This window comes from Lepidochelys olivacea (genome assembly GCF_965140295.1).
Source record: "Lepidochelys olivacea isolate rLepOli2 genome assembly, chromosome: 1".
Classification (NCBI taxonomy): domain Eukaryota; kingdom Metazoa; phylum Chordata; order Testudines; family Cheloniidae; genus Lepidochelys; species Lepidochelys olivacea.
Window position 1 is genome coordinate 374,529 of NC_140411.1, and position 25,620 is coordinate 400,148.

A 25,620-nucleotide genomic window follows, 5' to 3' on the forward strand; every position below is an offset into this window, starting at 1 on the left:
CGGTGCCGGCCCTGGGGAGGGGCCAAGGAGGATTTCCCAGGAGCAGCGAGCCTGCCCTGCGCGTCAGAGGGGTGGCATTACCTGCTGGTCCAGGTGGTAGTGGTCCAGGTCCTTCTTCTCGACCCGGGCTGCTTCCTGGAGCAGTGCCAGCAGGAGGCGCCGTGGGTACTGGAAGGCAGAGAGGTGGTAGAGCAGCGCAGGCTGCCCAGCCGCCATCCCCAGGTACCCACACAGCAGCTGGCAGCGACACTTCAGGGTCTGCAGCCACCTGCGTGGGTCCTGGGGGCCAGTGGGGGCATAGGGCAGCCAGGGGCGGGGGAGGCGTCCCCGCTCCAGTGCCCGCAGGATGGTGGAGCAGCGTGGGATCTGGCAGGGCCGCCCCTTCAGCTGCTCCTGAGCACAGAGCAGGTCCCGATCCACCTGCTGCAGCAGGGCCAGGAAGCTGCCACACTCCTCCAGCAGGAAGCGAAGCAGGGGCCGGGGCTTCGGCCGTGTGCACCCACTTGGGAGATGCCCTCTGGCCCCCACCTCCCAGCCTCGCTGCTGCAGCGTGTCCTGCAGCTCCCGCACCAGCTGCAGCCCCTGCTGCACCAGCTGCCCCAAGGCCCCCTGCTGGGTGCTCGGCGGGGGGGTGGGCTGCCAGAGGTCCTGAGAACGCAGCAGGTCTGCGAGCAGGCTTGAGCTCTGGCTCTCGAACAGCTGCTGCTGTAGGTCCTTGTGCAGCCCACAGGAGGCTGGGTCTGCTGGGCCCGGGAGCTGCTGTATGCGGGCCCGGGTGTCTGCGATCGCGTCCTCTTCCGGCAGAGCTGGGGGCAGAAAGCTACAGTCAGTCGCAGCCCCCTTCGTCCCCGTGTCCCTGCTCCTCCAGCCCCATTCTCTGCCCGCCGGGGGCATGCAGCGCCCTCAAGGGCTCCCTGCACCCCTGGGGGAGCAGACTGGGCAGCAGGGGCACTTCCTTACCCAGGTTGGAGCCCCTGATGAGGGCGGTGAGGAGGGTCTGCACCCCCCGGGGGGGCAGCAGACGCGAGGCACTGCCCAGGCACTGCTGGCTCAAGCTCTGCACGGCCTCTGTGTCCCCAGCATCCAGGATGTAACCGCCGTAGAGAATCGACCCTGAAACAGCAAGGAACCGTCACGGCCCTGACCCGCGGCCCTGGGCCCAGCCAGCCTGAGCTCCGGGGCACCGCGCGGAGGGCGAGGGCAGGGATGGGCCCAGCTGCTGCCCCAAGTGTTCCTGGGAGGCAGGATGGGCTCTGGCCACCTCCCTACCTGCCAGCTCCTGCATGGCCTCCTCAGGGTTGGACACCACCTTCGCCAGCCGCTCCTGCAGCCTCAGGCCTGCGAACAGCTCCGCCTCGCTCCTGGGGGACACAGCGGGCGGTGAGATCTCGGGCAGCTGGGGAAGGGGGGGGTCGGGCCGGCCGCACTCACCAGGGGTAGAGCCGGGCCTGGGCCAGGCTGCCGTAGTGCTGTCTGTGCAGCAGCACTGCGTGCAGCACCAGCAGGGCCAGCCCGTGCTCCTGCGCGGCACGCCAGGCCGGCTGGCCCAGCAGCTGGCCGTAGCTGCGCTGCAGGCTGCTCTTCAGCTCCTGGGGGGTCTCGCAGAAGAGCGTCACTGCTCTGCGGCGCACAGCTCCTGCAGGGGTACAGACGGGCGTCACCCCTCCGCGCCTGGCCCCCACATGGCACCACTTAGGGACTAACGCAGGCGCCCCAGCGCGCTGACGGCAAGGCCTGCTGCCGCCCAGAGCGCACGTTGCACCCGGCGCCTCCCCCCACAGCCCACAGGGCCCGGCCCATGGGTGGCTTGGGCTTGGCCTCACCCCACACGGTGTGCTGCGCCCTGTGAGGAAGGGGCACCGTGTGCTGGGTAGGCAGAGCTCAGGTCTGGCAGACGCAGCAGGGTACCAACGCACCTGGCACGGCCCCTGTGGCATCAGCTGCAGCGATGAGCCAGAGGCGGAATTTGGGGTGGATCTCGTCCCCTTTCATGTCTGCCAGCTGCAGATCAGGGGCCTTCGCCCCCCCTGCAGTAAGAGACAAAGGCACAGAAATCCTCATGCCGCGGTTGCGGGGCGGGCAGGACATGGAGGGGTGGGAGTCTGCTCACAGGACGGGGATGGGGAGGTCTGGGAGGCGGCTGGAGGGGAAGCTGCCGTGGGGGTGCAGGCAGGCAAGCGACTCCCAGGAGCAGCCAGGCGCAGGGGAGGGCGTGGTGGGACCGCATTTGGGGTCCGGGGCGGGGGGGGAGGTGAGGTTCCCTCACCTTCAGGGGCTCTCTGGAGCTTGCTGAGCTGCGCGAGCACCGCCGGGGGCCAGCACTCCTGGCGGTGGCAGTTGTTCAGCACCAGCCAGTGGCCCAGCTTGGGGCAGGTGCCGAGGGCTTCGGCCACATGGTGCATGCAGCCCGGGGTGCCAAGGGAGATGACGACGATGCCCAGCTGCAGAAGAAGCAGGTTACACTGGCCTGGCCTCAGGGCCCTGCCCCCCAGCTCCCCGCAGGGCAGTGCAGCCGGCCTGGCCCTTGCCCAAGCAGGGGTGTGGGATCCGCGGGAGGGGGGTCTCAGGCCTGCTTGGGTCAGTCGCCCAGCAACCAGCACGGGACACCCTGCCCCCGCCGCACCCCAGTGCCCACCCCAGCACCCTTAGTGGCCATCCCACCTTGCTGTCCCCCCAAGCCATGCCCTCCCCTGCACCAACCTCCCTCCATTGGCCCCGCCCACCAGGCCCCTCCCCCACCCCACCTCGCTGCCCCTCTTCCACCAGTCTCCCTCCATGCTGCCCCCCAGGTGCGGCCCCAGCAGGGGCTGGCATTACGCAGTGCCGTTGCTTGGCCATCTGCCGGATCCAGTGCAGCGGGTGTGTGGCCGCTCCGGGCAGGCCCCAGCGTGGGGTGAGGAAGAGCAGGGGCAGGTCGGTTTGGCTGCAGGCGTAGATGCTGGCAGCGCTGTAGCTGGCATCCTCGGCGATAGGGCGGCCGAGCAGGCAGGTGGCGAGGTCGCGGAGCACGCCGCTCAGCTTCTCGGGGCAGAAGATGCGCCACAGCACGGCCCGCTGGAAGAGGCTGAGGTGGGCCTGGCTGGGGCACAGGGCGGGGCCCACCACCGTGGCGGGACGGCGAAAGTACTCCTGCCACTGGGCAGCCTGCTCGGCCAGGGAGGCCCGCAGGCCCCGGAAGCCAGGCAGGCACTCCAGCAGCCCGCCCTCGCGCCAGGCTGCGGCACGCACCCAGCCCGGCCTCGCGGCCCTGGCTGGTTGCAGCAGCTGCTCGGCTGCAGGTGCCTGCAGGCCCTGGCAGAAGGCCAGCCAGTCCAGCGGGCTGAGCTGGCCGGCCAGACGGAGGGGTGCCAGGGCCCCCAGGAAGCTGAGGAGCAGGTTGTGCGGCTCCTGCAGGCGTGGCTGAGCGTGGGCCAGCAGCTGGCGGGACAGGCGTGTGCTGAGCTCCAGCAGCCGCGCCTCCAGCGCCTCCAGCTTGCTGGCGTCTGCGCGCTTGGTGGCGAGCAGGGCCCTGCGGGCGAGGGCCACGCAGCGGGCCGGGCAGCAGCGGTAGGAGGGGTGCAGGCGGCACACCTGCCGCAGGGCCTGGTGCAGCGCTGCCCCCAGGCACGCCACCTGCCGGTACTTGGCCTGCAGGGCCAGGGGGTGCTGGCGCAGGGAGAGCAGGTGCTGGTGGCTGGCGCGCAGGGTCGCAAGCTGGCCTTGCAGCAGCCGCACGAGGGGCAGGAACTTCTCCTCCTCCAGCAGGGGGCCCGAGGGCTGCAAGATCAGCTCCAGCAACTCCTCCTGCACAGAGAGCAGGGGGTGGGTCCCAGCGTTGGGGGTGGGGGGTGTCACAGAGACTGGGGGAGCTCAGGAGTCATGGGGGGGCAAAGCTGTCCTGTGGGGGGGGCTCGGAGTCACAGGGACACAGTGGGGGGGGCTCAGGTATCACGGGGGCGTGGCGGGGAGCTCAGGTGTCACAGGGACACAGTGGGGGGGGCTCGGTGTCACTGGGGCGTGGCGAGGGGCTCAGGTATCACAGGGGCGTGGCGGGGAGCTCAGGTATCACGGGGGCATGACGGGGAGCTCAGGTGTCACAGGGACACAGTGGGGGGGGGCTCGGTGTCACTGGGGCGTGGCGAGGGGCTCAGGTATCACAGGGGCGTGACGGGGAGCTCAGGTGTCACAGGGACACAGTGGGGGGGGCTCGGTGTCACTGGGGCGTGGCGAGGGGCTCAGGTGTCACGGGGGCGTGGCGGGGAGCTCAGGTATCACGGGGGCATGGCGGGGAGCTCAGGTGTCACAGGGACACAGTGGGGGGGGCTCGGTGTCACTGGGGCGTGGCGAGGGGCTCAGGTATCACGGGGGCGTGGCGAGGGGCTCAGGTATCACGGGGGCATGGCGGGGAGCTCAGGTGTCACAGGGACACAGTGGGGGGGGCTCGGTGTCACTGGGGCGTGGCGAGGGGCTCAGGTATCACAGGGGCGTGGCGGGGAGCTCAGGTATCACGGGGGCATGACGGGGAGCTCAGGTGTCACAGGGACACAGTGGGGGGGGGCTCGGTGTCACTGGGGCGTGGCGAGGGGCTCAGGTATCACAGGGGCGTGACGGGGAGCTCAGGTGTCACAGGGACACAGTGGGGGGGGCTCAGGTATCACGGGGGCGTGGTGGGGGTCTCAGGTGTCACAGGGACACAGTGGGGGGGCTCAGGTATCACGGGGGCGTGGCGGGGAGCTCAGGTGTCACAGGGACACAGTGGGGGGGCTCGGTGTCACTGGGGCGTGGCGAGGGGCTCAGGTATCACGGGGGCGTGGCGGGGAGCTCAGGTGTCACAGGGACACAGTGGGGGGGCTCGGTGTCACGGGGGCGTGGCGCGGAGCTCAGGTGTCACAGGGACACGGTGGGGGGGGCTCAGGTATCACGGGGGCGTGGCGGGGAGCTCAGGTGTCACAGGGACACGGTGGGGGGGGCTCAGGTATCACGGGGGCGTGGCGGGGAGCTCAGGTGTCACAGGGACACAGTGGGGGGGGCTCGGTGTCACGGGGGCGTGGCGGGGAGCTCAGGTGTCACTGGGGCGTGGCGAAGGGCTCAGGTATCACGAGGGCGTGGCAGGGAGCTCAGGTATCACGGGGGCGTGGCGGGGAGCTCAGGTGTCACAGGGACACAGTGGGGGGGGCTCAGTGTCACTGGGGCGTGGCGGGGAGCTCAGGTGTCACAGGGACACAGTGGGGGGGCTCAGGTATCACGGGGGCGTGGCGGGGAGCTCAGGTGTCACAGGGACACAGTAGGGGGGGCTCAGTGTCACTGGGGCGTGGCGGGGAGCTCAGGTGTCACAGGGTGCAATGGGGGGCTCGGGTGCCATGGGGGGGCAGGCCCAGCATCAGCCAGGGAGCAATGCCCATGTGGCTAAGAACAGGCTGAGGCTCCTCCTCCCGCCGGGGCAGGGGCAGTTGGGGGCTGGGGCTGCTCCCGCGGTGCCCGCAGCACCCTCCAGGCAGGCCTGGCATCGGGTGGAGGCGTGAGCTGGCCCCAGCAGGGAGCCATTCTCCGTGCTGGGCCAGTGACGCCTTCTCACCTCCGTGTCCTGCAGCTTGTCCTCCAGCTGCAGGATGCTGAGCTGCAGTGTGCGCCAGTGGGTCTGGGCCTCCAGCCTCTCGGCATGCAGCACCTCCTCCAGCAGCAGATCCTCCAGCGCTGACTGGCTAAGGCTCAAGTCAATCACAGTCAGGCCCTTCAGGAAGGCGTGGTCCATTTCTGCAGTGAAGCAAGCCCAGGGCAGGCAGTGAGGGCACAGGGGGCCTGGGGCTGTGGTGGGGGCAGTGGCCAGAGGCCCAAGGAGCAGCCCCACACCTCTCACTGATGGCCCTGGGTGGGCTGCCCACAACACTGGCCGTCGGCGGCACTGGACCAGGCTGATGTTGCAGCTGAGGAATGCTGGGCCTTGGGGGGAAGAGGAGGAGCAGGGGGCAGGGCCCTGTGGCGAGGTGGGGGGTCTAAGGCCCAACTCAGACCCCCACACTGGTAAGAGGCTGCACTGCTAGCAGGAGCATCAGCTCCCCCCGGCAGGAAGCACAGCCATTGCCACTCCACACCTGCCCGAGGCTACTATGCCCATGATAAGTGGGGGAGGCCCTAACCCCCTGTTCTGGTACCCCTGGGCCTCCAGGCCATGGGGGGCCTAAATGCTCTTTGTACCCAGGGCCCCATAAATCTTAATTGTCTCTGCTGAGGAGAAGGCCTGAGGGAGCTGGGACTCGGAGAGACACCAGCACAGCGGCATGAAACGGTGGTAACTCTTCCGTTCAATGCGTGCCCGGACGTTTGTCCCGTAGCGACAGCCGGCGGGCAGTGCGTAGGCCTTTGTGCTGCCAGCCCAGGGTATAAAGGGCTGGCGCCGTTCTGACCCTGCCAGAAGCCAGTATTACAGTGAGCCTGATGCAGAGGGGAGGGAGGTGGGGCGGGGCTGCAATGTGCATTGTACTCTGAGTGCCTCCCAAGCACTGCCAGCCAGAGGCGGGTATGGGAGCCCATCTAAACCAGGGGTGTAGTACTGCTCGCCCAGACCCAGCCCTGCCCTGGAGGCCAGGGAGAGACACAGCCAGGGTGACCGTAGGAACCGGAGCCCACCTAGCAGCCTTGCAAAGGTCACTGATGGACCGGGACCCAGGAAAGCTGCTGCTGCTTGGGCCCCTGTAGAATGTGGGACCACTCTCGGAGAGAGAGGAGTATTAGCAACAGGCAAATGCCTGAAGAAATCCCAGGGAAGTCACAACTTTTCCTTTCATTCTTTCAGCCAAGGAACTAGCTGTAGCGATAACTGAAATGCCGTAGTCCTGTCACATAAAACGCTAGTGTGCTGACCATCGAGGGCCTGCAGCTTTCCCACAGCTGTGTGAGGGGGAGGTTTGGGCAGATGGGTGGCAGCAGATTCTTATGAAAAGCCAAAACCATTTGGTGAGGCATTTGGGGTGTGGCTGAAGGGCCAGTTTGTCCTTGTAGAAAACCGTACCAGGAGGGTTGGCCAGACAGGCCTGGGACACTGCTGCCTGCCTCACAGAAGTGACAGCTGTTAAACGCTAACTACACTGAGAGATGAACCAACAAGCAGGTGGCCAGGGGGCAAATGGAGGTCCTGGCAATGGAGCTTCACGAGGAGGGAAAAGTCTGTCCAGACCTTTCAGAAACCTGGATGTCCTGGGGTTGGAGACCACAGCCCTGCCCTCTGTAGGGAGCTGAAATGCTGAGATAGCAGCCAGGTGACCCCTTACTGAACTCATGGCAGGAAAGGCCTTGCTCTTTTAAGTGACCCAGATAACACAAATAAACTGCTAGGAGCCTGTGAAGACAGAGTGCTTTGCTAGGACGGCAAGCAGAGCTGGTAGACGAGTCTCTGCTGTTCGAAGGAACATGTTGACCCACAGCACAGCAGGCAGCTAGTGATGATCTAATCCTTGCGCAGCCAGGAGAGGGCTGGGCTGCAGAGTCTGGCCATAGTCCTGAGGAATGATTTTTGGTTCCTGAGGGAAAGGCCTTAGATTAGAGCGGCGGAGAACCAGCTGAGCAGCGGGGACAGCAGAGCAGCTCACAGCAGGAGTTTGCCTGGGAGTTCGCCTGGAGTGAGCCCAGTGAGGCTTATGTCTTGCAAACTGCTCTGAGGAAGCTCGTAGTAGGAAGGTGATATGGAAGGGGGGGGTTCAGCTGTTGTGACCTGCACAGGATGTGCCATGTTTGTCTTTCTTCCACAGGACAGAAGCAACTTTGTCTGTACAAAGTGCAAGCTGGTCTCCATATTGGAAGAGAAGATTGAAGGTCTGGAGCAACAGATAACGACCCTGCGTTGCATACGGGAAACTGAGGATTTTCTGGACAAAACTCAGGATAGGCTTCTAGGGGCACAAAGCTCTACAGATATAGAGCAGGTTGCACAGAGGAGCCAAGAGGCCAGTGAAGAAGCTTGGCAACATGTGACCTCCAGAAGAGGTAAGCGGAATGTCCGGGTTCCAGTAACACAGACACAGGTAACTAACCGCTTTCATGTTCTCTCCACAGGTACTGTTGCGGAGAGTGGACCAGATGATATCTCTGGGGCGAGAAAGCAGAAGGAGACTCCGCTGGTTGGAAGGCATGAGATGCGATGTCCTGAGGTTGGGAGTTCCACGACCACCACTCCCAAGAGGAGAAGGCGGGTGGTGGTGGTCGGGGACTCTCTCCTCCGGGGGACTGAGTCATCTATCTGCCGCCCTGACCAGGAAAACCGAGAAGTCTGCTGCTTGCCAGGGGCTAAGATTCGCGATGTGACAGAGAGACTGCCGAGACTCATCAAGCCCTCGGATCGCTACCCCTTCCTGCTTCTCCACGTGGGCACCAATGATACTGCCAAGAATGACCTTGAGCGGATCACTGCGGACTATGTGGCTCTAGGAAGAAGGATAAAGGAGTTGGAGGCGCAAGTGGTGTTCTCGTCCATCCTCCCTGTGGAAGGAAAAGGCCGGGGTAGGGAGCGTCAAATCGTGGAAGTCAACGAATGGCTACGCAGGTGGTGTCGGAGAGAAGGCTTTGGTTTCTTTGACCATGGGATGGTGTTCCATGAAGGAGGAGTGCTGGGCAGAGACGGGCTCCATCTTACGAAGAGAGGGAAGAGCATCTTTGCCAGCAGGCTGGCTAACCTAGTGAGGAGGGCTTTAAACTAGGTTCACCGGGGGAAGGAGACCAAAGCCCTGAGGTAAGTGGGAAAGCGGGATACCGGGAGGAAGCACAGGCAGGAATGTCTGTGAGGGGAGGGCTCCTGCCTCATACTGGGAATGAGGGGCGATCAACAGGTTATCTCAAGTGCTTATATACAAATGCACAAAGCCTTGGAAACAAGCAGGGAGAACTGGAGGTCCTGGTGATGTCAAGGAACTATGACGTGATCAGAATAACAGAGACTTGGTGGGTTTCAGAGTAACAGCCATGTTAGTCTGTATTCGCAAAAAGAAAAGGAGTACTTATGGCACCTTAGAGACTTGGTGGGATAACTCACATGACTGGAGTACTGTCATGGATGGTTATAAACTGTTCAGGAAGGACAGGCAGGGCAGAAAAGGTGGGGGAGTAGCACTGTATGTAAGGGAGCAGTATGACTGCTCAGAGCTCCGGTACGAAACTGCAGAAAAACCTGAGTGTCTCTGGATTAAGTTTAGAAGTGTGTGCAACAAGAGTGATGTAGTGGTGGGAGTCTGCTATAGACCACCGGACCAGGGGGATGAGGTAGATGAGGCTTTCTTCCGGCAGCTCACGGAAGCTACTAGATCGCATGCCCTGATTCTCATGGGTGACACTAATTTTCCTGATATCTGCTGGGAGAGCAATACAGCGGTGCATAGACAATCCAGAAAGTTTTTGGAAAGCGTAGGGGACAATTTCCTGGTGCAAGTGCTAGAGGAGCCAACTAGGGGGGGCGCTTTTCTTGACCTGCTGCTCACAAACCGGGTAGAATTAGTGGGGGAAGCAAAAGTGGATGGGAATCTGGGAGGCAGTGACCATGAGTTGGTTGAGTTCAGGATCCTGACGCAGGGAAGAAAGGTAAGCAGCAGGATACGGACCCTGGACTTCAGGAAAGCAGACTTCGACTCCCTCAGGGAACGGATGGCCAGGATCCCCTGAGGGACTAACCTGAAGGGGAAAGGAGTCCAGGAGAGCTGGCTGTATTTCAAGGAATCCCTGTTGAGGTTACAGGGACAAACCATCCCAATGAGTCGAAAGAATAGTAAATATGGCAGGCGACCAGCTTGGCTTAATGGTGAAATCCTAGCGGATCTTAAACATAAAAAAGAAGCTTACAAGAAGTGGAAGGTTGGACATATGACCAGGGAAGAGTATAAATATATTGCTCGGGCATGTAGAAATGTTATCAGGAGGGCCAAATCGCACCTGGAGCTGCAGCTAGCCAGAGATGTCAAGAGTAACAAGAAGGGTTTCTTCAGGTATGTTGGCAACAAGAAGAAAGCCAAGGAAAGTGTGGGCCCCTTACTGAATGAGGGAGGCAACCTAGTGACAGAGGATGTGGAAAAAGCTAATGTACTCAATGCTTTTTTTGCCTCTGTTTTCACTAACAAGGTCAGCTCCCAGATTGCTGCGCTGGGCATCACAAAATGCAGAAGAGATGGCCAGCCCTCTGTGGAGATAGAGGTGGTTAGGGACTATTTAGAAAAGCTGGATGTGCACAAGTCCATGGGGCCGGACGAGTTGCATCCGAGAGTGCTGAAGGAATTGGCGGCTGTGATTGCAGAGCCACTGGCCATTATCTTTGAAAACTCGTGGCGAACCGGGGAAGTCCCGGATGACTGGAAAAAGGCTAATGTAGTGCCAATCTTTAAAAAAGGGAAGAAGGAGGATCCTGGGAACTACAGGCCAGTCAGCCTCACTTCAGTCCCTGGAAAAATCATGGAGCAGGTCCTCAAAGAATCAATCCTGAAGCACTTGCATGAGAGGAAAGTGATCAGGAACAGCCAGCATGGATTCACCAAGGGAAGGTCATGCCTGACTAATCTAATCGCCTTTTATGATGAGATTACTGGTTCTGTGGATGAAGGGAAAGCAGTGGATGTATTGTTTCTTGACTTTAGCAAAGCTTTTGACACGGTCTCCCACAGTATTCCTGTCAGCAAGTTAAGGAAGTATGGGCTGGATGAATGCACTACAAGGTGGGTAGAAAGCTGGCTAGATTGTCGGGCTCAACGGGTAGTGATCAATGGCTCCATGTCTAGTTGGCAGCCGGTATCAAGTGGAGTGCCCCAAGGGTCGGTCCTGGGGCCGGTTTTGTTCAATATCTTCATAAATGATCTGGAGGATGGTGTGGATTGCACTCTCAGCAAATTTGCGGATGATACTAAACTGGGAGGAGTGGTAGATACGCTGGAGGGTAGGGATAGGATACAGAGGGACCTAGACAAATTGGAGGATTGGGCCAAAAGAAATCTGATGAGGTTCAATAAGGATAAGTGCAGGGTCCTGCACTTAGGATGGAAGAACCCAATGCACGCTACAGACTAGGGACCGAATGGCTCGGCAGCAGTTCTGCAGAAAAGGACCTAGGGGTGACAGTGGACGAGAAGCTGGATATGAGTCATCAGTGTGCCCTTGTTGCCAAGAAGGCCAATGGCATTTTGGGATGTATAAGTAGGGGCATAGCGAGCAGATCGAGGGACGTGATCGTTCCCCTCTATTCGACATTGGTGAGGCCTCATCTGGAGTACTGTGTCCAGTTTTGGGCCCCACACTTCAAGAAGGATGTGGATAAATTGGAGAGAGTCCAGCGAAGGGCAACAAAAATGATTAGGGGTCTAGAACACATGACTTATGAGGAGAGGCTGAGGGAGCTGGGATTGTTTAGCCTGCAGAAGAGAAGAATGAGGGGGGATTTGATAGCTGCTTTCAACTACCTGAAAGGGGGTTCCAAAGAGGATGGCTCTAGACTGTTCTCAATGGTGGCAGATGACAGAACGAGGAGTAATGGTCTCAAGTTGCAGTGGGGGAGGTTTAGATTGGATATTAGGAAAAACTTTTTCACTAAGAAGGTGATGAAACACTGGAATGCGTTACCTAGGGAGGTGGTAGAATCTCCTTCCTTAGAGGTTTTTAAGGTCAGGCTTGACAAAGCCCTGGCTGGGATGATTTAACTGGGAATTGGTCCTGCTTCGAGCAGGGGGTTGGACTAGATGACCTTCTGGGGTCCCTTCCAACCCTGATATTCTATGATTCTATGATTCATGGTTCAGGAGTGACTCAAAATGCTCCTTCTCTCTGGCTTTGATGGCTTCACTGTCCTTAAACCACGTTGACCTGTCTTGGGCTCGGAGTGGTGTGGGACCATGGGAGCTTGGACCATAAATGACCCTTATTGCCTGAAAAAAGCTTCTCATGTCATGTTTATCAGCATAAAGCTCAATTTCCTTGGCCTTTTTCGCCACCACTTATTTTTGATGATGTGGATTTTCCTTTGGGCTTCAGCCTTGAGTTGCTTGTACGACTCTTTCTTTTGCTGGTGTGATATGTTGTGTTGCCACATGCAATGAGCTTTTCTTTTCTTTTCTCATCGAGCAGACCCTGAATCTCAGCATCGTTCTCATCAAACCAATCTTGGTGATGCTGGGTGACATAGTCCATGGACTCAGCACATGCCGAGAATGGCAGCCTTTAATCCCTTCCAGAAACTTTCATCATAATCATCAGCTGTAGGCATAGCGGCGAACCTCTCTTGGAGACACTGCTGAAGTTTCTTCCAAGTCACTATATCTCGAAGGGACTTGACACTGAATTTCTATCGTACTGATTTTGCCTATTTGCGATGCCTTCAGGCGATCTGGAAAGTCATGATTGATCTAACAAGTCGATGGTCTGTCCAACAGTCATCGGTTCCATGCATGACCACCGTGATGTGGACATCCTTCCGATCTCGAGCTCTAACAATAACATAGTCAAGAAGGTGGTCTTACATGTCTCACCTTGTCTAAAGAGGGTGTTCGTGATGATCAGGCCATGTTTTACACATTTGCTCAGAAGGAGAATGCCGTTGGAGTTAGCCTTTCCTACTCCTTCTTTTCCGATTGAGCCACTCCAGAGATCTGACTCATGCCTGACTGTAGAGTTAAAATCTCTGAGGAGAATGGTCTTGTCCTCCTTGGGAATGTTGGTCAAGACTCTGTCAAGATCTGTATAGAACTGCTCCTTGATATCCTCGATAGAATCAAGTGTTGGGGCATACGAGTGTTGCTGAGCTCAGGACGAAGAGTCATAAGACATTCATTGATTCCTACCGGCAATTCTGTAAGCTGAATGACAAATTTATTCCTAACAGCAAAACCGACACCATGAATGCGCCTGTCCTCTACAGATTTTCCTTTCCAGAAAAACGTGTAGCCTCCACCTTTTCCTCTCAGTTGACCTTCATCTGGGCACCCTGTCTCACTCAGGGCAGTGACACTGATGTTATTATATCTCACAAGTTCCCTGGCGTCGACAGCAGTTCTTTCTGGCCATACATTATCTTTGTTATCCATCGGGTGAGAACATTCCATGTAGCAAAAGTCACCGTCTTTTATGGTTTATGGTAAAAGCTCTCACAAAACTAAGTGATTGGGCAACAAAATGGCAAATGAAATTTAATGTGGATAAATGTAAAGTAATGCACATTGGAAAAAATAACCTCAACGATACATACAATATGATGGGGGCTAATTTAGCTACAAATAATCAGGAGAAAGATCTTGGAGTCATCGTGGATAGTTCTCTGAAGACATCCACGCAGAGTGCAGTGGCAGTCAAAAAAGCAAACGGGATGTTTGGAATCATTAAAAAAGGGATAGAGAATAAGACGGAGATTATCTTATTGCCCTTATATAAATCCATGGTATGCCCACATCTTGAATACTGCGTACAGATGTGTTCCCCTCAACTCAAAAAAGATATACTGGCATTAGAAAAGGTTCAGAAAAGGGCAACTAAAATTATTAGGGGTTTGGAACGGGTCCCATATGAGGAGAGATTAAAGAGGCTAGGACTTTTCAGCTTGGAAAAGAGGAGACTAGGGGGATATGATAGAGGTCTATAAAATCATGAGTGGTGTGGAGAAAGTGAATAAGGGAAAGTTATTTACTTGTTCCCATAATATAAGAACTAGCAGCCACCAAATGAAATGAACTGGTAGCAGGTTTTAAACAAATAAAAGGAAGTTCTTCACACAGCGCACAGTCAACCTGTGGAACTCCTTGTCTGAGGAGGTTGTGCAGGCTAGGACTATAACAGGGTTTGAAAGAGAACTAGATAAATACATGGAGGTTAAGTCCATTAATGGCTATTAGCCAGGATGGGTAAGGAAGGGTGTCCTTAGCCTCTGTTTGTCAGAGGGTGGAGATGGATGGCAGGAGAGAGATCACTTGATCATTACCTGTTTGGTTCACTCCCTCTGGGGCATCTGGCATTGGCCACTGTCAGCAGACAGGACACTGGGCTGGATGGACCTTTGGCCTGACCCAGTATGGCCGTTCTTATGTTCTTATAGCTTCAACCACAGGCACAGTGATCCCACTGACTGCGGTAATCCAGCCAGGAGTGGGTGAGAGAGCCTAGGTTTAGGGGCACCTTTTCTAGCCCTCTCCCCCTGAGGGGTGAGCAGAGGGGATGCTAAAGAGGACCGCTCAGTTGCAATAGCAGCTGCCAAATTGCACCTGTCTCAGTTCAGGTGCCAGATGACCATCTAACTACCACCCGCCTATGCACAGATTCGTGGCTAGGCACTGCCAGTCACTAATCCCGTCCCTGTCACAACCAGTCCATCGCTGCAGGGCTGGGAAGGTTGCAAAGATGTTATTTCCCCTGGTAGAGGCCTGCGCGCGATTTCTTTTAACGTGGGGAAGCTGGTGCACCTACAGCGACCACGCCATCATGACAAGCTGAAGATCTGGGGCCCAGTGGCAGAGAAAGTCTGAGACGACTGGAGATCTCCAACTTGCTGCAGCCTTCATCTGCTTTCACAGCCGTTGAGATCCGAAGATCTTCTTCTGCTTGATCTACTGTTGAGGACTTGGGGGATTGGATCATGCTTTGTCTGGGACCTCCCCTCAGACCCGTTTGCCTTGGGAGACCCTCCCAGGAGCGTAAAGCTCCCGACCATATAGCTCTGAGGATGGACCCCTGTACTACTGTGTACTCCTGTGCATGCTGCCAGCTGACATCAAGAAGTCCGTCAGTCACTGATCTAATGGTCCCTTCTGGCCTTAATGCTATTAATCCCCTGTGCCAGGCACAGCACTGAACAGCTGCTGGAGAGAGAACAAAAGTCAGCACCGTGCCTCTCCACTGTCGCCCCCTTTTGACCTCAGGGTCCTTCTCCCCCAGCCAGGAGGCCAAAAGCCAATGTCCAGTTAGGTCCCAGCTCCTCTCCAGAGCCACTGGGAACTCTGGACCACTCCTGGTAGAACTAAGGCTGTTTATAATGCGCTGTGTCTTTGGAGTAGGGATATCTCTGGGCAGCACTGGATGGCCCTTATGCTAAAGCCCATACAAAGAGCCAAAACCCGCCATGAGATGGGGACTGCACCAGGAGCAGGGAGATGGAGCCCCTCTCGGCAGGGCTCTGGGAAGTCACCCTCCAGCAACCTGTGCTCAGCCCTGCCCCTCCTTCCCCAAAAGGCCCAGCCAGGCCAAGTCCTGGAAGAGAGGAGAAGAGCTAACCCTGCCTCACACCGCTCAGCACGAGCTATGGGGGGGGTCTGTCGCTGGTCCCTGGTAGGGAGCCCCAGGGGGAGGAGCAAAGGGGAAGCAGGGGGTTTAAAGATGACAGGCAGTGTTCCCTGGAGGGTGGGAAGCCCCAGCGCCTGGCTTGCCCTGTCCCGCTTACCTTTCCCCAAGTCACGGAGCGGCAGGGTGGTGCTCAGGTAGAGCCGGAAGGAGGGCAGCACCTCCACAGCCCCGAGCGATTCTGAGCGCAGGGTGCAGCCCCCCACACCCAGCAGCGTCTCCTTCTGCAGGAGCTGCAGGAGAACCGGGCAGCTGGGGCTCTTCTCAAAGTCCAGGAGCAGGACGGGCAACCCTGGGGAAACAGCCTCAGTTATCCCCCTGCTGCGCCACCAGGGCCCAGCTCCTGCCCCACCACCGGCCCAGCTGGACCCCCACTGCCTGCCCAGCCCCCCACCGCCTGCCCTCCATTGCCTGCCCAGTTCCCCTCAGTCTGCCCAGCCCCGCACCGCCTGCCCATCACCTGCCCAGCCCCCCAAGCCTGACCCCCATCACTTGCCCAGCCCCCCAGAGCCTGACCCCCATCACCTGCCCAGCTCCCTACCCCATCTCCTCCCCGGTCTCCCACAGCCTGACTCCCATCGCCTGCCCAGCCCCCCACAGCCTGCCCGCCATCACCTGCCCAGCCCCCCAGAGCTTGACCCCCATCGCCTACCCAGCCCCCCACCGCCTGACCCCCCCATCATCTGCCCAGTCCCCCTCAGCCTGCCCAGCCCCCCATAGCCTGCCCTCCATTGCCTGCCCAGCCCCCCATAGCCTGACCCCCATCGCCTGCCCAGCCCCCACCACCTGACCCCCGCATCATCTGCCCAGTTCCCCATAGCCTGCCCAGCCCCCCATAGCCTGACCCCCATCATCTGCCCAGCCCCCAACCACCTGACCCGCCATCATCTGCCCAACCCCCCACCGCCTGACCCCCCCTCATCTGCATAGTCCCCCTCAGCCTGCCTAGCTCCCCATAGCCTGTCCTCCATCGCCTGCCCAGCCCCCCACCGCCTGACCCCCGCATCATCTGCCCAGTCCCCCTCAGCCTGCCCAGGCCCCCATAGCCTGCTCTCCATCACCTGCCCAGCCCCCCATAGCCTGACCCCCATCGCTTGCCCAGCCCTCCTCAGCCTGCCCAGCTCCCTACCTACTGAGGGTGCGGGTCCCCAGCATGCAATAACCATCTGACTCAGAGAATGCAGGCCTGGCCCTAGTGTCTCTGGGGATCCCCGCTGGGCCCCCAGCATGGTGGAGGCCAGTTGTCTGCAGGGGGTGTACGCTGGGGGCCCAGAGTTTCTGGAAGCCAGGTCAGGCCCAGTGGCATGCTGGGGGCATGCCGTGTCGACCCCACGCCCTGCACTGCAGCTGGTCACGGCTCACACGCCCGCCCTTACCAGTGCTGGCTGCAGCCAGGAGGTTCTGCTCCAGCCTGGGGTCTGCAGCCGACAGCACCTGGAGATTTTTCTCAGGTGACTCTTCATTGCTTCCTGGTTCCTCGGCGCTGGACAGCGTCTCCAAGCCGGCGAAGAGCAGGGACTCGTCTGCAGGAGACAGGAGACGGTTCCTACTCAGAGCCTGAAAAGGGGCTCGCAGAAGGGGCCTTCCTTCCCTGAGGCCCCGGATGGGGCTGGGGAAACTTTTCATAGAATCATAGAATATCAGGGTTGGAAGGGACCTCAGGAAGTCATCTAGTCCAACCCTCTGCTCAAAAGCAGAACCCATCCCCAATTAAATCATCCCAGCCAGGGCTTTGTCAAGCCTGACCTTAAAAACTTCTAAGGAAGGAGATTCCACCACCTCCCTAGGCAACGCATTCCAGTGTTTCACCACCCTCCTAGTGAAAAAGTTTTTCCTAATATCCAACCTAAACCTCCCCCACTGCAACTTGAGACCATTACTCCTTGTCCTGTCCTCTTCCACCACTGAGAATAGTCTAGAACCATCCTCTCTGGAACCCCCTTTCAGGTAGTTGAAAGCAGCTATCAAATCCCCCCTCATTCTTCTCTTCCGCAGACTAAACAATCCCAGTTCCCTCAGCCTCTCCTCATAAGTCATGTGTTCCAGACCCCTAATCATTTTTGTTGCCCTTCGCTGGACTTTTTCCAATTTATCCACATCCTTCTTGTAGTGTGGGGCCCAAAACTGGACACAGTACTCCAGATGAGGCCTCACCAATGTCGAATAGAGGGGGACGATCACGTCCCTCGATCTGCTCGCTATGCCCCTACGTATACATCCCAAAATGCCATTGGCCTTCTTGGCAACAAGGGCACACTGCTGACTCATATCCAGCTTCTCGTCCACTGTCACCCCTAGGTCCTTTTCCGCAGAACTGCTGCCGAGCCATTCGGTCCCTAGTCTGTAGCTGTGCATTGGGTTCTTCCGTCCTAAGTGCAGGACCCTGCACTTATCCTTATTGAACCTCATCAGATTTCTTTTGGCCCAATCCTCCAATTTGTCTAGGTCCCTCTGTATCCTATCCCTGCCCTCCAGCATATCTACCACTCCTCCCAGTTTAGTATCATCTGCAAATTTGCTAAGAGTGCAATCCACACCATCCTCCAGATCATTTATGAAGATATTGAATAAAACCGGCCCCAGGACCGACCCCTGGGGCACTCCACTTGACACTGGCTGCCAACTAGACATGGAGCCATTGATCACTACCCGTTGAGCCCGACAATCTAGCCAACTTTCTACCCACCTTATAGTGCATTCATCCAGCTCATACTTCTTTAACTTGCTGACAAGAATACTGTGGGAGACCATGTCAAAAGCTTTGCTAAAGTCAAGAAACAATACATCCACTGCTTTCCCTTCATCCACAGAACCAGTAATGGAAGTATGGGCTGGATGAATGCACTACAAGGTGGGTAGAAAGCTGGCTAGATTGTCGGATAGGATAGGATAGGATACAGAAAGACCTAGACACATTGGAGGATTGGGCCAAAAGAAATCTGATGAGGTTCAATAAGGATAAGTGCAGGGTCCTGCACTTAGGACGGAAGAACCCAATGCACAGCTACAGACTAGGGACCGAATGGCTAGGCAGCAGTTCTGCGGAAAAGGACCTAGGGGTGACAGTGGACGAGAAGCTGGATATGAGTCAGCAGTGTGCCCTTGTTGCCAAGAAGGCCAATGGCATTTTGGGATGTATAAGTAGGGGCATAGCGAGCAGATCGAGGGACGTGATCATTCCCCTCTATTCGACATTGGTGAGGCCTCATCTGGAGTACTGTGTCCAGTTTTGGGCCCCACACTTCAAGAAGGATGTGGATAAATTGGAGAGAGTCCAGCGAAGGGCAACAAAAATGATTAGGGGACTGGAACACATGAGTTATGAGGAGAGGCTGAGGGAGCTGGGATTGTTTAGCCTGCAGAAGAGAAGAATGAGGGGGGATTTGATAGCTGCTTTCAACTACCTGAAAGGGGGTTCCAAAGAGGATGGCTCTAGACTGTTCTCAATGGTAGCAGATGACAGAACGAGGAGTAATGGTCTCAAGTTGCAGTGGGGGAGGTTTAGATTGGATATTAGGAAAAACTTTTTCACTAAGAGGGTGGTGAAACACTGGAATGCGTTACCTAGGGAGGTGGTAGAATCTCCTTCCTTAGAGGTTTTTAAGGTCAGGCTTGACAAAGCTCTGGCTGGGATGATTTAACTGGGAACTGGTCCTGCTTTGAGCAGGGGGTTGGACTAGATGACCTTCTGGGGTCCCTTCCAACCCTGATATTCTATGATTCTATGATTAATCTCATCATAGAAGGCGATTAGATTAGTCAGGCATGACCTTCCCTGGGTGAATCCATGCTGACTGTTCCTGATCACTTTCCTCTCATGTAAGTGCTTCAGGATTGATTCTTTGAGGACATGCTCCATTATTTTTCCGGGGACTGAAGTGAGGCTGACTGGCCTGTAGTTCCCAGGATCCTCCTTCTTCCCTTTTTTAAAGATTGGCACTACATTAGCCTTTTTCCAGTCATCCAGGACTTCCCCCATTCGCCACGAGTTTTCAAAGATAATGGCCAATGGCTCTGCAATCACAGCCGCCAGTTCCTTTAGCACTCTCAGATGCAACTCGTCCGGCCCCATGGACTTGTGCATGTCCAGCTTTTCTAAATAGTCCCTAACCACCTCTATCTCCACAGAGGGCTGGCCATCTATTCCCCATGTTGTGATGCCCAGCGCAGCAGTCTGGGAGCGGACCTTGTTCGTGAAGACAGAGGCAAAAAAAGCATTGAGTACATTAGCTTTTTCCACATCCTCCGTCACTAGGTTGCCTCCCTCATTCATTAAGGGGCCCACACTTTCCTTGGCTTTCTTCTTGTTGCCAACATACCTGTAGAAACCCTTCTTGTTACTCTTAACATCTCTGGCTAGCTGCAGCTCCAGGTGCGATTTGGCCCTCCTGATTTCATTCCTACATGCCCGAGCAATATTTTTATACTCTTCCCTGGTCATTTGTCCAACCTTCCACTTCTTGTAAGCTTCTTTTTTATGTTTAAGATCCGCTAGGATTTCACCGTAAAGCCAAGCTGGTCGCCTGCCATATTTACTATTCTTTCGACACATCGGGATGGTTTGTCCCTGTAACCTCAACAGGGATTCCTTGAAATACAGCCAGCTCTCCTGGACTCCTTTCCCCTTCATGTTAGTCCCCCAGGGGATCCTACAAATCCATTCCCTGAGGGAGTCGAAGTCTGCTTTCCTGAAGTCCAGGGTCCGTATTCTGCTGCTTACCTTTCTTCCCTGTGTCAGGATCCTGAACTCAACCAACTCATGGTCACTGCCTCCCAGATTCCCATCCACTTTTGCTTCCCCCACTAATTCTACCCGGTTTGTGAGCAGCAGGTCAAGAAAAGCGCCCCCCCTAGTTGGCTCCTCTAGCACTTGCGCCAGGAAATTGTCCCTTACGCTTTCCAAAAACTTCCTGGATTGTCTATGCACCGCTGTATTGCTCTCCCAGCAGATATCAGCAAAATTAAAGTGACCCATGAGAACCAGGGCGTGCGATCTAGTAGCTTCCGCGAGCTGCTGGAAGAAAGCCTCATCTACCTCATCCCCCTGGTCTGGTGGTCTATAGCAGACTCCCACCACGACATCACTCTTGTTGCACACACTTCTAAACTTAATCCAGAGACACTCAGGTTTTTCTGCAGTTTCGTACCGGAGCTCTGAGCAGTCGTACCGCTCCCTTACATACAGTGCTACTCCCCCACCTCTTCTGCCCTGCCTGTCCTTCCTGAACAGTTTATAACCATTCATGACAGTGCTCCAGTCATGTGAGTTATCCTACGAAGTCTCTGTTATTCCAATCACATCATAGTTCCTTGACATCACCAGGACCTCCAGTTCTCCCTGCTTGTTTCCAAGGCTTCAGGAGACTCCTGGAACCTGAGCTGTGCTGCTTGGAGGGTCCTGGAGCTGCTGGCAGAAGGAATTACCTCTCTCTCTAGAGCCACTGGTCCCCAGTAGCAGAGGGCTCATTCACTACCCACCCGAGGCAGAGGGTCAGGTGCTGGGGTGGGGGGTTAGCTGGTCCCAGGCCTGGCTTCTCATTCACCTCACTCACCCTCATCCACTGTCTGTGCCATGAGGAGCCAGGTGAGGGCCTGCTGGTCAGGGTCGAGCAGCAGGGGCCAGCCGCGGGAGCAGGCGCGAGTGTCTGTGCAGAGCAGCAGGGCGGCCTGGCGCCCGGCCAAGTCCTGTGGCTTCCGGGCCCTGTCCCAGGCACGCTGCTCCCTCTCTGAGCTCAGCATGGTCAGCAGGCAGAAGTCCTGTCGCACAGGGAGCAGGGCTGGGCCACGGGGGGCCGGGCCAGGGCAGGGCAGCTCCTTCTCCAGCACCCTCCGCACGTCGTCTGGCCCCAGGGAGCTTTGGCGCCTGGCACAGATATCCTGCCACTTCTCCAGCAGCTCCTGGCGCCGCGGTGGGGGGAAGGCACCCAAGTAGGAGACAGCGGCTGCACAAAGGAGTGCGTCCCCCTGGGCCGTGCTGCAGTTCTGCTCCAGGAGCTGTCAGGAGACAAGGCAGGGTCAGCAGGGAATCCCACCCCTAGGAGAAGGCCTGACCCCAGAACCCGATCCCTGACCCCGGGGGGGAGCCCCACACCCAGACCCCACCCCCAGAGGGAGCCCTGCTCCCAGATCCTGTTCACCCCAATCTCCACTCCTAGAGACCCCTGCATCCAGAGTCTATACTCATATCTCCAACCCTCACACCAAGACAGACTAACTCGACACACGGCCCCTCCCTCCAGCCAGGGGGAGCAGATCCTGGAGGTGGGCACTGGCAGCACCAAGAGGTGCCGCGGGCTGGCTCTGACTGCCGCAGCCCCGGGCAGCGCTGGACTTGGCCTACAGGAGTCCCAGCGTACAGGGCAAGGAGAGAAGGGGAGTCCCAGGAACGGGTGGAGAGATATGTCCCCAAATCCTTAGCACTGGCTCTTTGGCTTCCTGAGACACTGGCTGCCCCAGGCGTCGGGGAGGGGACGTGACGAGGCAATCCCAGTCGTTACCTTCACTGCCGCTGTCCAGTTGGCCACATGCATTGCCAACAAGCTCTCAACAGTGCCAGCCTTCTCCTTCTCCTGCAGGACGTGACGGAGCTCGCGGTCCACCGCCTCCTGATGCTCAGTGGCCTTCAGCAGCTCCACGCCCCAGTCCGAGCTCAACTCTCTCAGCTTCTCAGCCTGCAGGTGCCGGTCGCCCAGCCGCCCCTTCTCCGCCCGAATCTGGAGTTGGCAGTGCTGCAGCTGCATCAAAGTGGGCTCCCAAATGCGCAGAGCCCGGTGGTACCAGTAGATGGCGCAGATCCACTGGCACAGGGCAGCCGCGGATTTGCTGATACTCTGCAGGGAGGCAGCGCAGAAGCTCGCATCCGACACCACCTGGCCCAGAGCCTGGAACAGGTCGCTGGGGAGCTCGTCCTTCGGGTAGAAGAGCAGCTCCTGGCGAGTAGAGAGGAGACGGGTGAGGCTGGACTCGGGGGGGGGGGCCTCAGGCAGCCAGGCCCCCTGGACTCATGGCACACCCCAAAGCCAGACCCTGACCCCCCATAGTAGAGCCCTGGATTTTTTAATCCCGCTCCTGCCCCACACTGGTTCTTGCATTTTTATCCCACTTCCACCAGCCAAACCCGTGGCCCCCCAATTCCTGCAAGAGAGCACGCACAAGCCGCCTCCCCCGCCCCATGCTATGAACACACAAACCCAAACACACCAGGCCACATATGAGCCGTAGACACGGAATGCAGACACACGTTGTACATGCTAAACTGAGGAGAGTTTTACTGGTTTCCTGCAAATTCCTGCCACGTGGTTGTTTTGCCCACCCAATCCCGCCCACTACAATTTTATCTACCCTACTATTTTATCTACCCTACTATTATGGCAGGCAGGGTTGCCAGCCCTCCAGGACTGTCCTGGAGTCTCCAGGAGTTAAAGATGACTCTTTAATTGAAGCTTATGTCATGGGATAGCCCCTCCAGGGATACGTCCAGCCAAGACTGGCCACCCTAACAGCAGCGGGTGCGGTGGTCTCACAGGGGTAGGCGAGGGAGCCCATGGTATGGCATGCTTGAGAGACGTGGGGCACGTGATGAATGTGGGAATGGTTGGGAATGGTTTTATGAACAATCCCTCTGTCACTCTTGTCTATGTCCTTGGGAGTGACTCAGGACCCACACAGCTCCATGGGGGCAGGCCTAGGACCTCCAGCACTCCAATATTGGGCCTTCGGGTGCCAGCAACCAGATCGTAACCCCCATGGGGGGGAGAAGGCAATGCTGGGGGGCAGGGCCCTGCCACCTAGAGCCTGATGGCGTGTGGCCACCGCCAGAGCAAGTGTCTGACCTGCGGCATCCCTGCAGCGCAGCCAGCTGGGCAGGGCCTGGGCCGTGTGAGGGACAGACCGTGAACTGCCCTGACATCCAGCCACGGCTGTCTGGGGTTCCCCCGGGCCACAGAGCGGGGTGACGGCTTTTCCTTCCACCTTTCCCAGTTTCTCCTCATTTTTAATGACTTGCTGTGGAATAAATCATGTTTTCTTTGAACGGTCTGTGATGATGAGTGGGTCAGGGAAGCGCCTGGCGTGGACAGAGCACCCCGGAGTGGGGACACCCGAGCCCTGTCCTAAGTACAACAGCCAGATTGGGGGTCAAGCCCCAGGAATCCTGGGCCCACCCTGGTCGGGGCTACGAGGACTCTGCCACCCAGGAGAGTGGAAGGAGACCCCTCGAGTCAGGCAGGCCTCTGGGTAAGGGAGCGGGAGCGAGGACTCAGATCCTTTCACTAGCCCATTTCACCGGGGTAGTGTATAAGCCACGAAAGTTCCCCGCAAGAACAGGACCATTCCCTTTCTTACACTCTTAATGAGTATGTGCAGCACCACCAGGCAGCCTTTCCAAACAAGGTAACAATTTATCAGTCACCTGAAAGTCCTTAAGTCATCGCAGAGAGGCAAGGCTAAGGGAGTTCAGACTGGCCCACGCCAGGGCTCCCTGGAGCCAGGCTGCTGTAGGTACCATCTATCCTTCCTCTGTCTTGGTCCCTTTGTCTGTAGCCAGCCCCCTGTGTCTCTGAGAGCTTGCCCTGACCCCTCTCCTTGTTTCTCCAGCTTGGGGCCTTTGCGTTGCTTTCCTGCCAAGAGGTGGGGGAAATCGCCGTCCTCTTAGCTGGGGTTGCTAGGTGTGACTGTCCCAGCCATTGGGATTTCTATTGTGTCTTCAGATTCTCCATTCACATGTGTAGACTTTATTCAATTTGTTATTGACTTGGGTCTCCAATCAGGCTGCTGCTTGAGTCAAATGACCTCATTCCTTCCCATTCCACGCTGGGCTTGTCGCCACAGAAACATAGAATCATAGAACTGAAAGGGCCCTTGAGAAGTCAGCTACTCCAGTCCCCTGCACTCGTGGCAGGACTAAGTATTATCTAGACCATCACTGACAGGTGTTTGTCCAACCTGCTCTTAAAAATCCCCAATGATGGAGATTCCACCACCTCCCTGGGCAATTTATTTCAGGGCTTAACCTGACAGTTTGGAAGTTTCCCCTAATGTCCAACCTAAACCTCCTTTGCTGCAATGTAAGCCAATTGCTTCTTGTCCTATCCTCAGAGGTTAAGAAGAACAATTTACCTCCCTCCGTGTAACAACCTTTTATGTACTTGAAAACTGTTCTCATGTCCCCTCTCAGTCTTCTCTTTTCCAGACTAAACAAACCCCATTTTTTCAATCTTCCTTCACAGGTCATGTTTTCTAGACCTTTAATCATTTTTGTTGCTCTTCTCTGGACTTTCTCCAATTAGTCCACATCCTTCCTGAAATGTGGCACCCAGAACTGGACATAGTACTCTAGCTGAGGCCTCATCAGAGTGGAGTAGAGCGGAAGAATTACTTCTTGTGTCTTGCTTACAACACTCCTGCTAATACATCCCAGAATGATGTTCACTTTTTTTGCAGCAGCGTTACACTCTTGATTCATATTTATCTTGTGATCGCCCTGACCTGTACGTTCCACATTAAGATTCCATGGGGGAGGGGGTTAGCTTATCAGAGGGAAAACTCTTAGAAGATCTTTCACAAACTTTTTGACTGAAGGATGAGAAACAACAGCATGATCTTGAATTGGTGAATGACGTCCAGAGAAAGCAGCCAAATGAACACACAATGTGCTTCGTGACAAAGAGGAGGTGTTTAAAGGTAATAGACACTCAAGGATATAAGGAACTGATGTCTCTCAGGGAGAAAGGTCATGTTGGGAAGCTCTGGATGAAGAATGTTTTCATTCTGCAGTACAAATTGTCCTTGCAGACTGCTTTCTGTGCTTAATCAATAGGCTCTGTACATCAACGGAACAATTCTTCTCCATTGCATGACAATACATCAGGATGAAATGTTTTCCCATTGTTCTGAGTGATCAAGTCTGACAGAAACATATCAATACTGGAGGTATCACTGAGAGATTTCTGATTTCCATGAACCACTGCTGAGGCCCTGAACTGTTTGACCTTCCTTCACACATGGAATTGGAGGAATAGCATACGACAGGCCCTGAGTCCAAGAGATCAGAAGGCATCTCTTTGAGAACTTGGTCTCTGTCCTCTCTTGGAACAAAATACTTGGCTTTCCTGTTCTGTTCAGCTACAAAAAGATCTATGTGGGGCGCACCCTCTGATTGATAATGGACTTGACGCCTGAATCCTCTATGAACAATTTCTGATTCTGAAAATGCTGCTTAGATGGTCTGCGAGCATGTTGTGTAGGCCTGGAAGATGAACTACATTAGTGTTACAGTGTTCATTGCTTCCCTGCACCAGATCATTGATCTGGTTCCTCCCTGTTTACATAAAACATGGTGGTGGCATTGTTTGTTCTTTCATG

General features: G+C 56.6%; 1 protein-coding gene across 1 annotated transcript in view; it reads right to left on the reverse strand.

Moving 5' to 3' along the window:
• DNHD1 (dynein heavy chain domain 1) overlaps positions 1–25,620 on the reverse strand; it is a 178,169-nt gene that overhangs the window by 587 nt on the left and 151,962 nt on the right. The window contains exons 32-43 of the mRNA XM_084616938.1: positions 21,756–22,187; positions 20,811–21,252; positions 16,635–16,781; positions 15,359–15,550; positions 5,555–5,733; positions 2,818–3,783; positions 2,267–2,441; positions 1,917–2,027; positions 1,432–1,636; positions 1,270–1,361; positions 961–1,113; positions 82–806 (exon numbers count right to left, since the gene is read on the reverse strand). Coding sequence (XP_084473064.1) covers positions 82–806; positions 961–1,113; positions 1,270–1,361; positions 1,432–1,636; positions 1,917–2,027; positions 2,267–2,441; positions 2,818–3,783; positions 5,555–5,733; positions 15,359–15,550; positions 16,635–16,781; positions 20,811–21,252; positions 21,756–22,187 — 3,819 coding nt within the window. The remainder of the gene's footprint in view (positions 1–81; positions 807–960; positions 1,114–1,269; positions 1,362–1,431; positions 1,637–1,916; positions 2,028–2,266; positions 2,442–2,817; positions 3,784–5,554; positions 5,734–15,358; positions 15,551–16,634; positions 16,782–20,810; positions 21,253–21,755; positions 22,188–25,620) is intronic.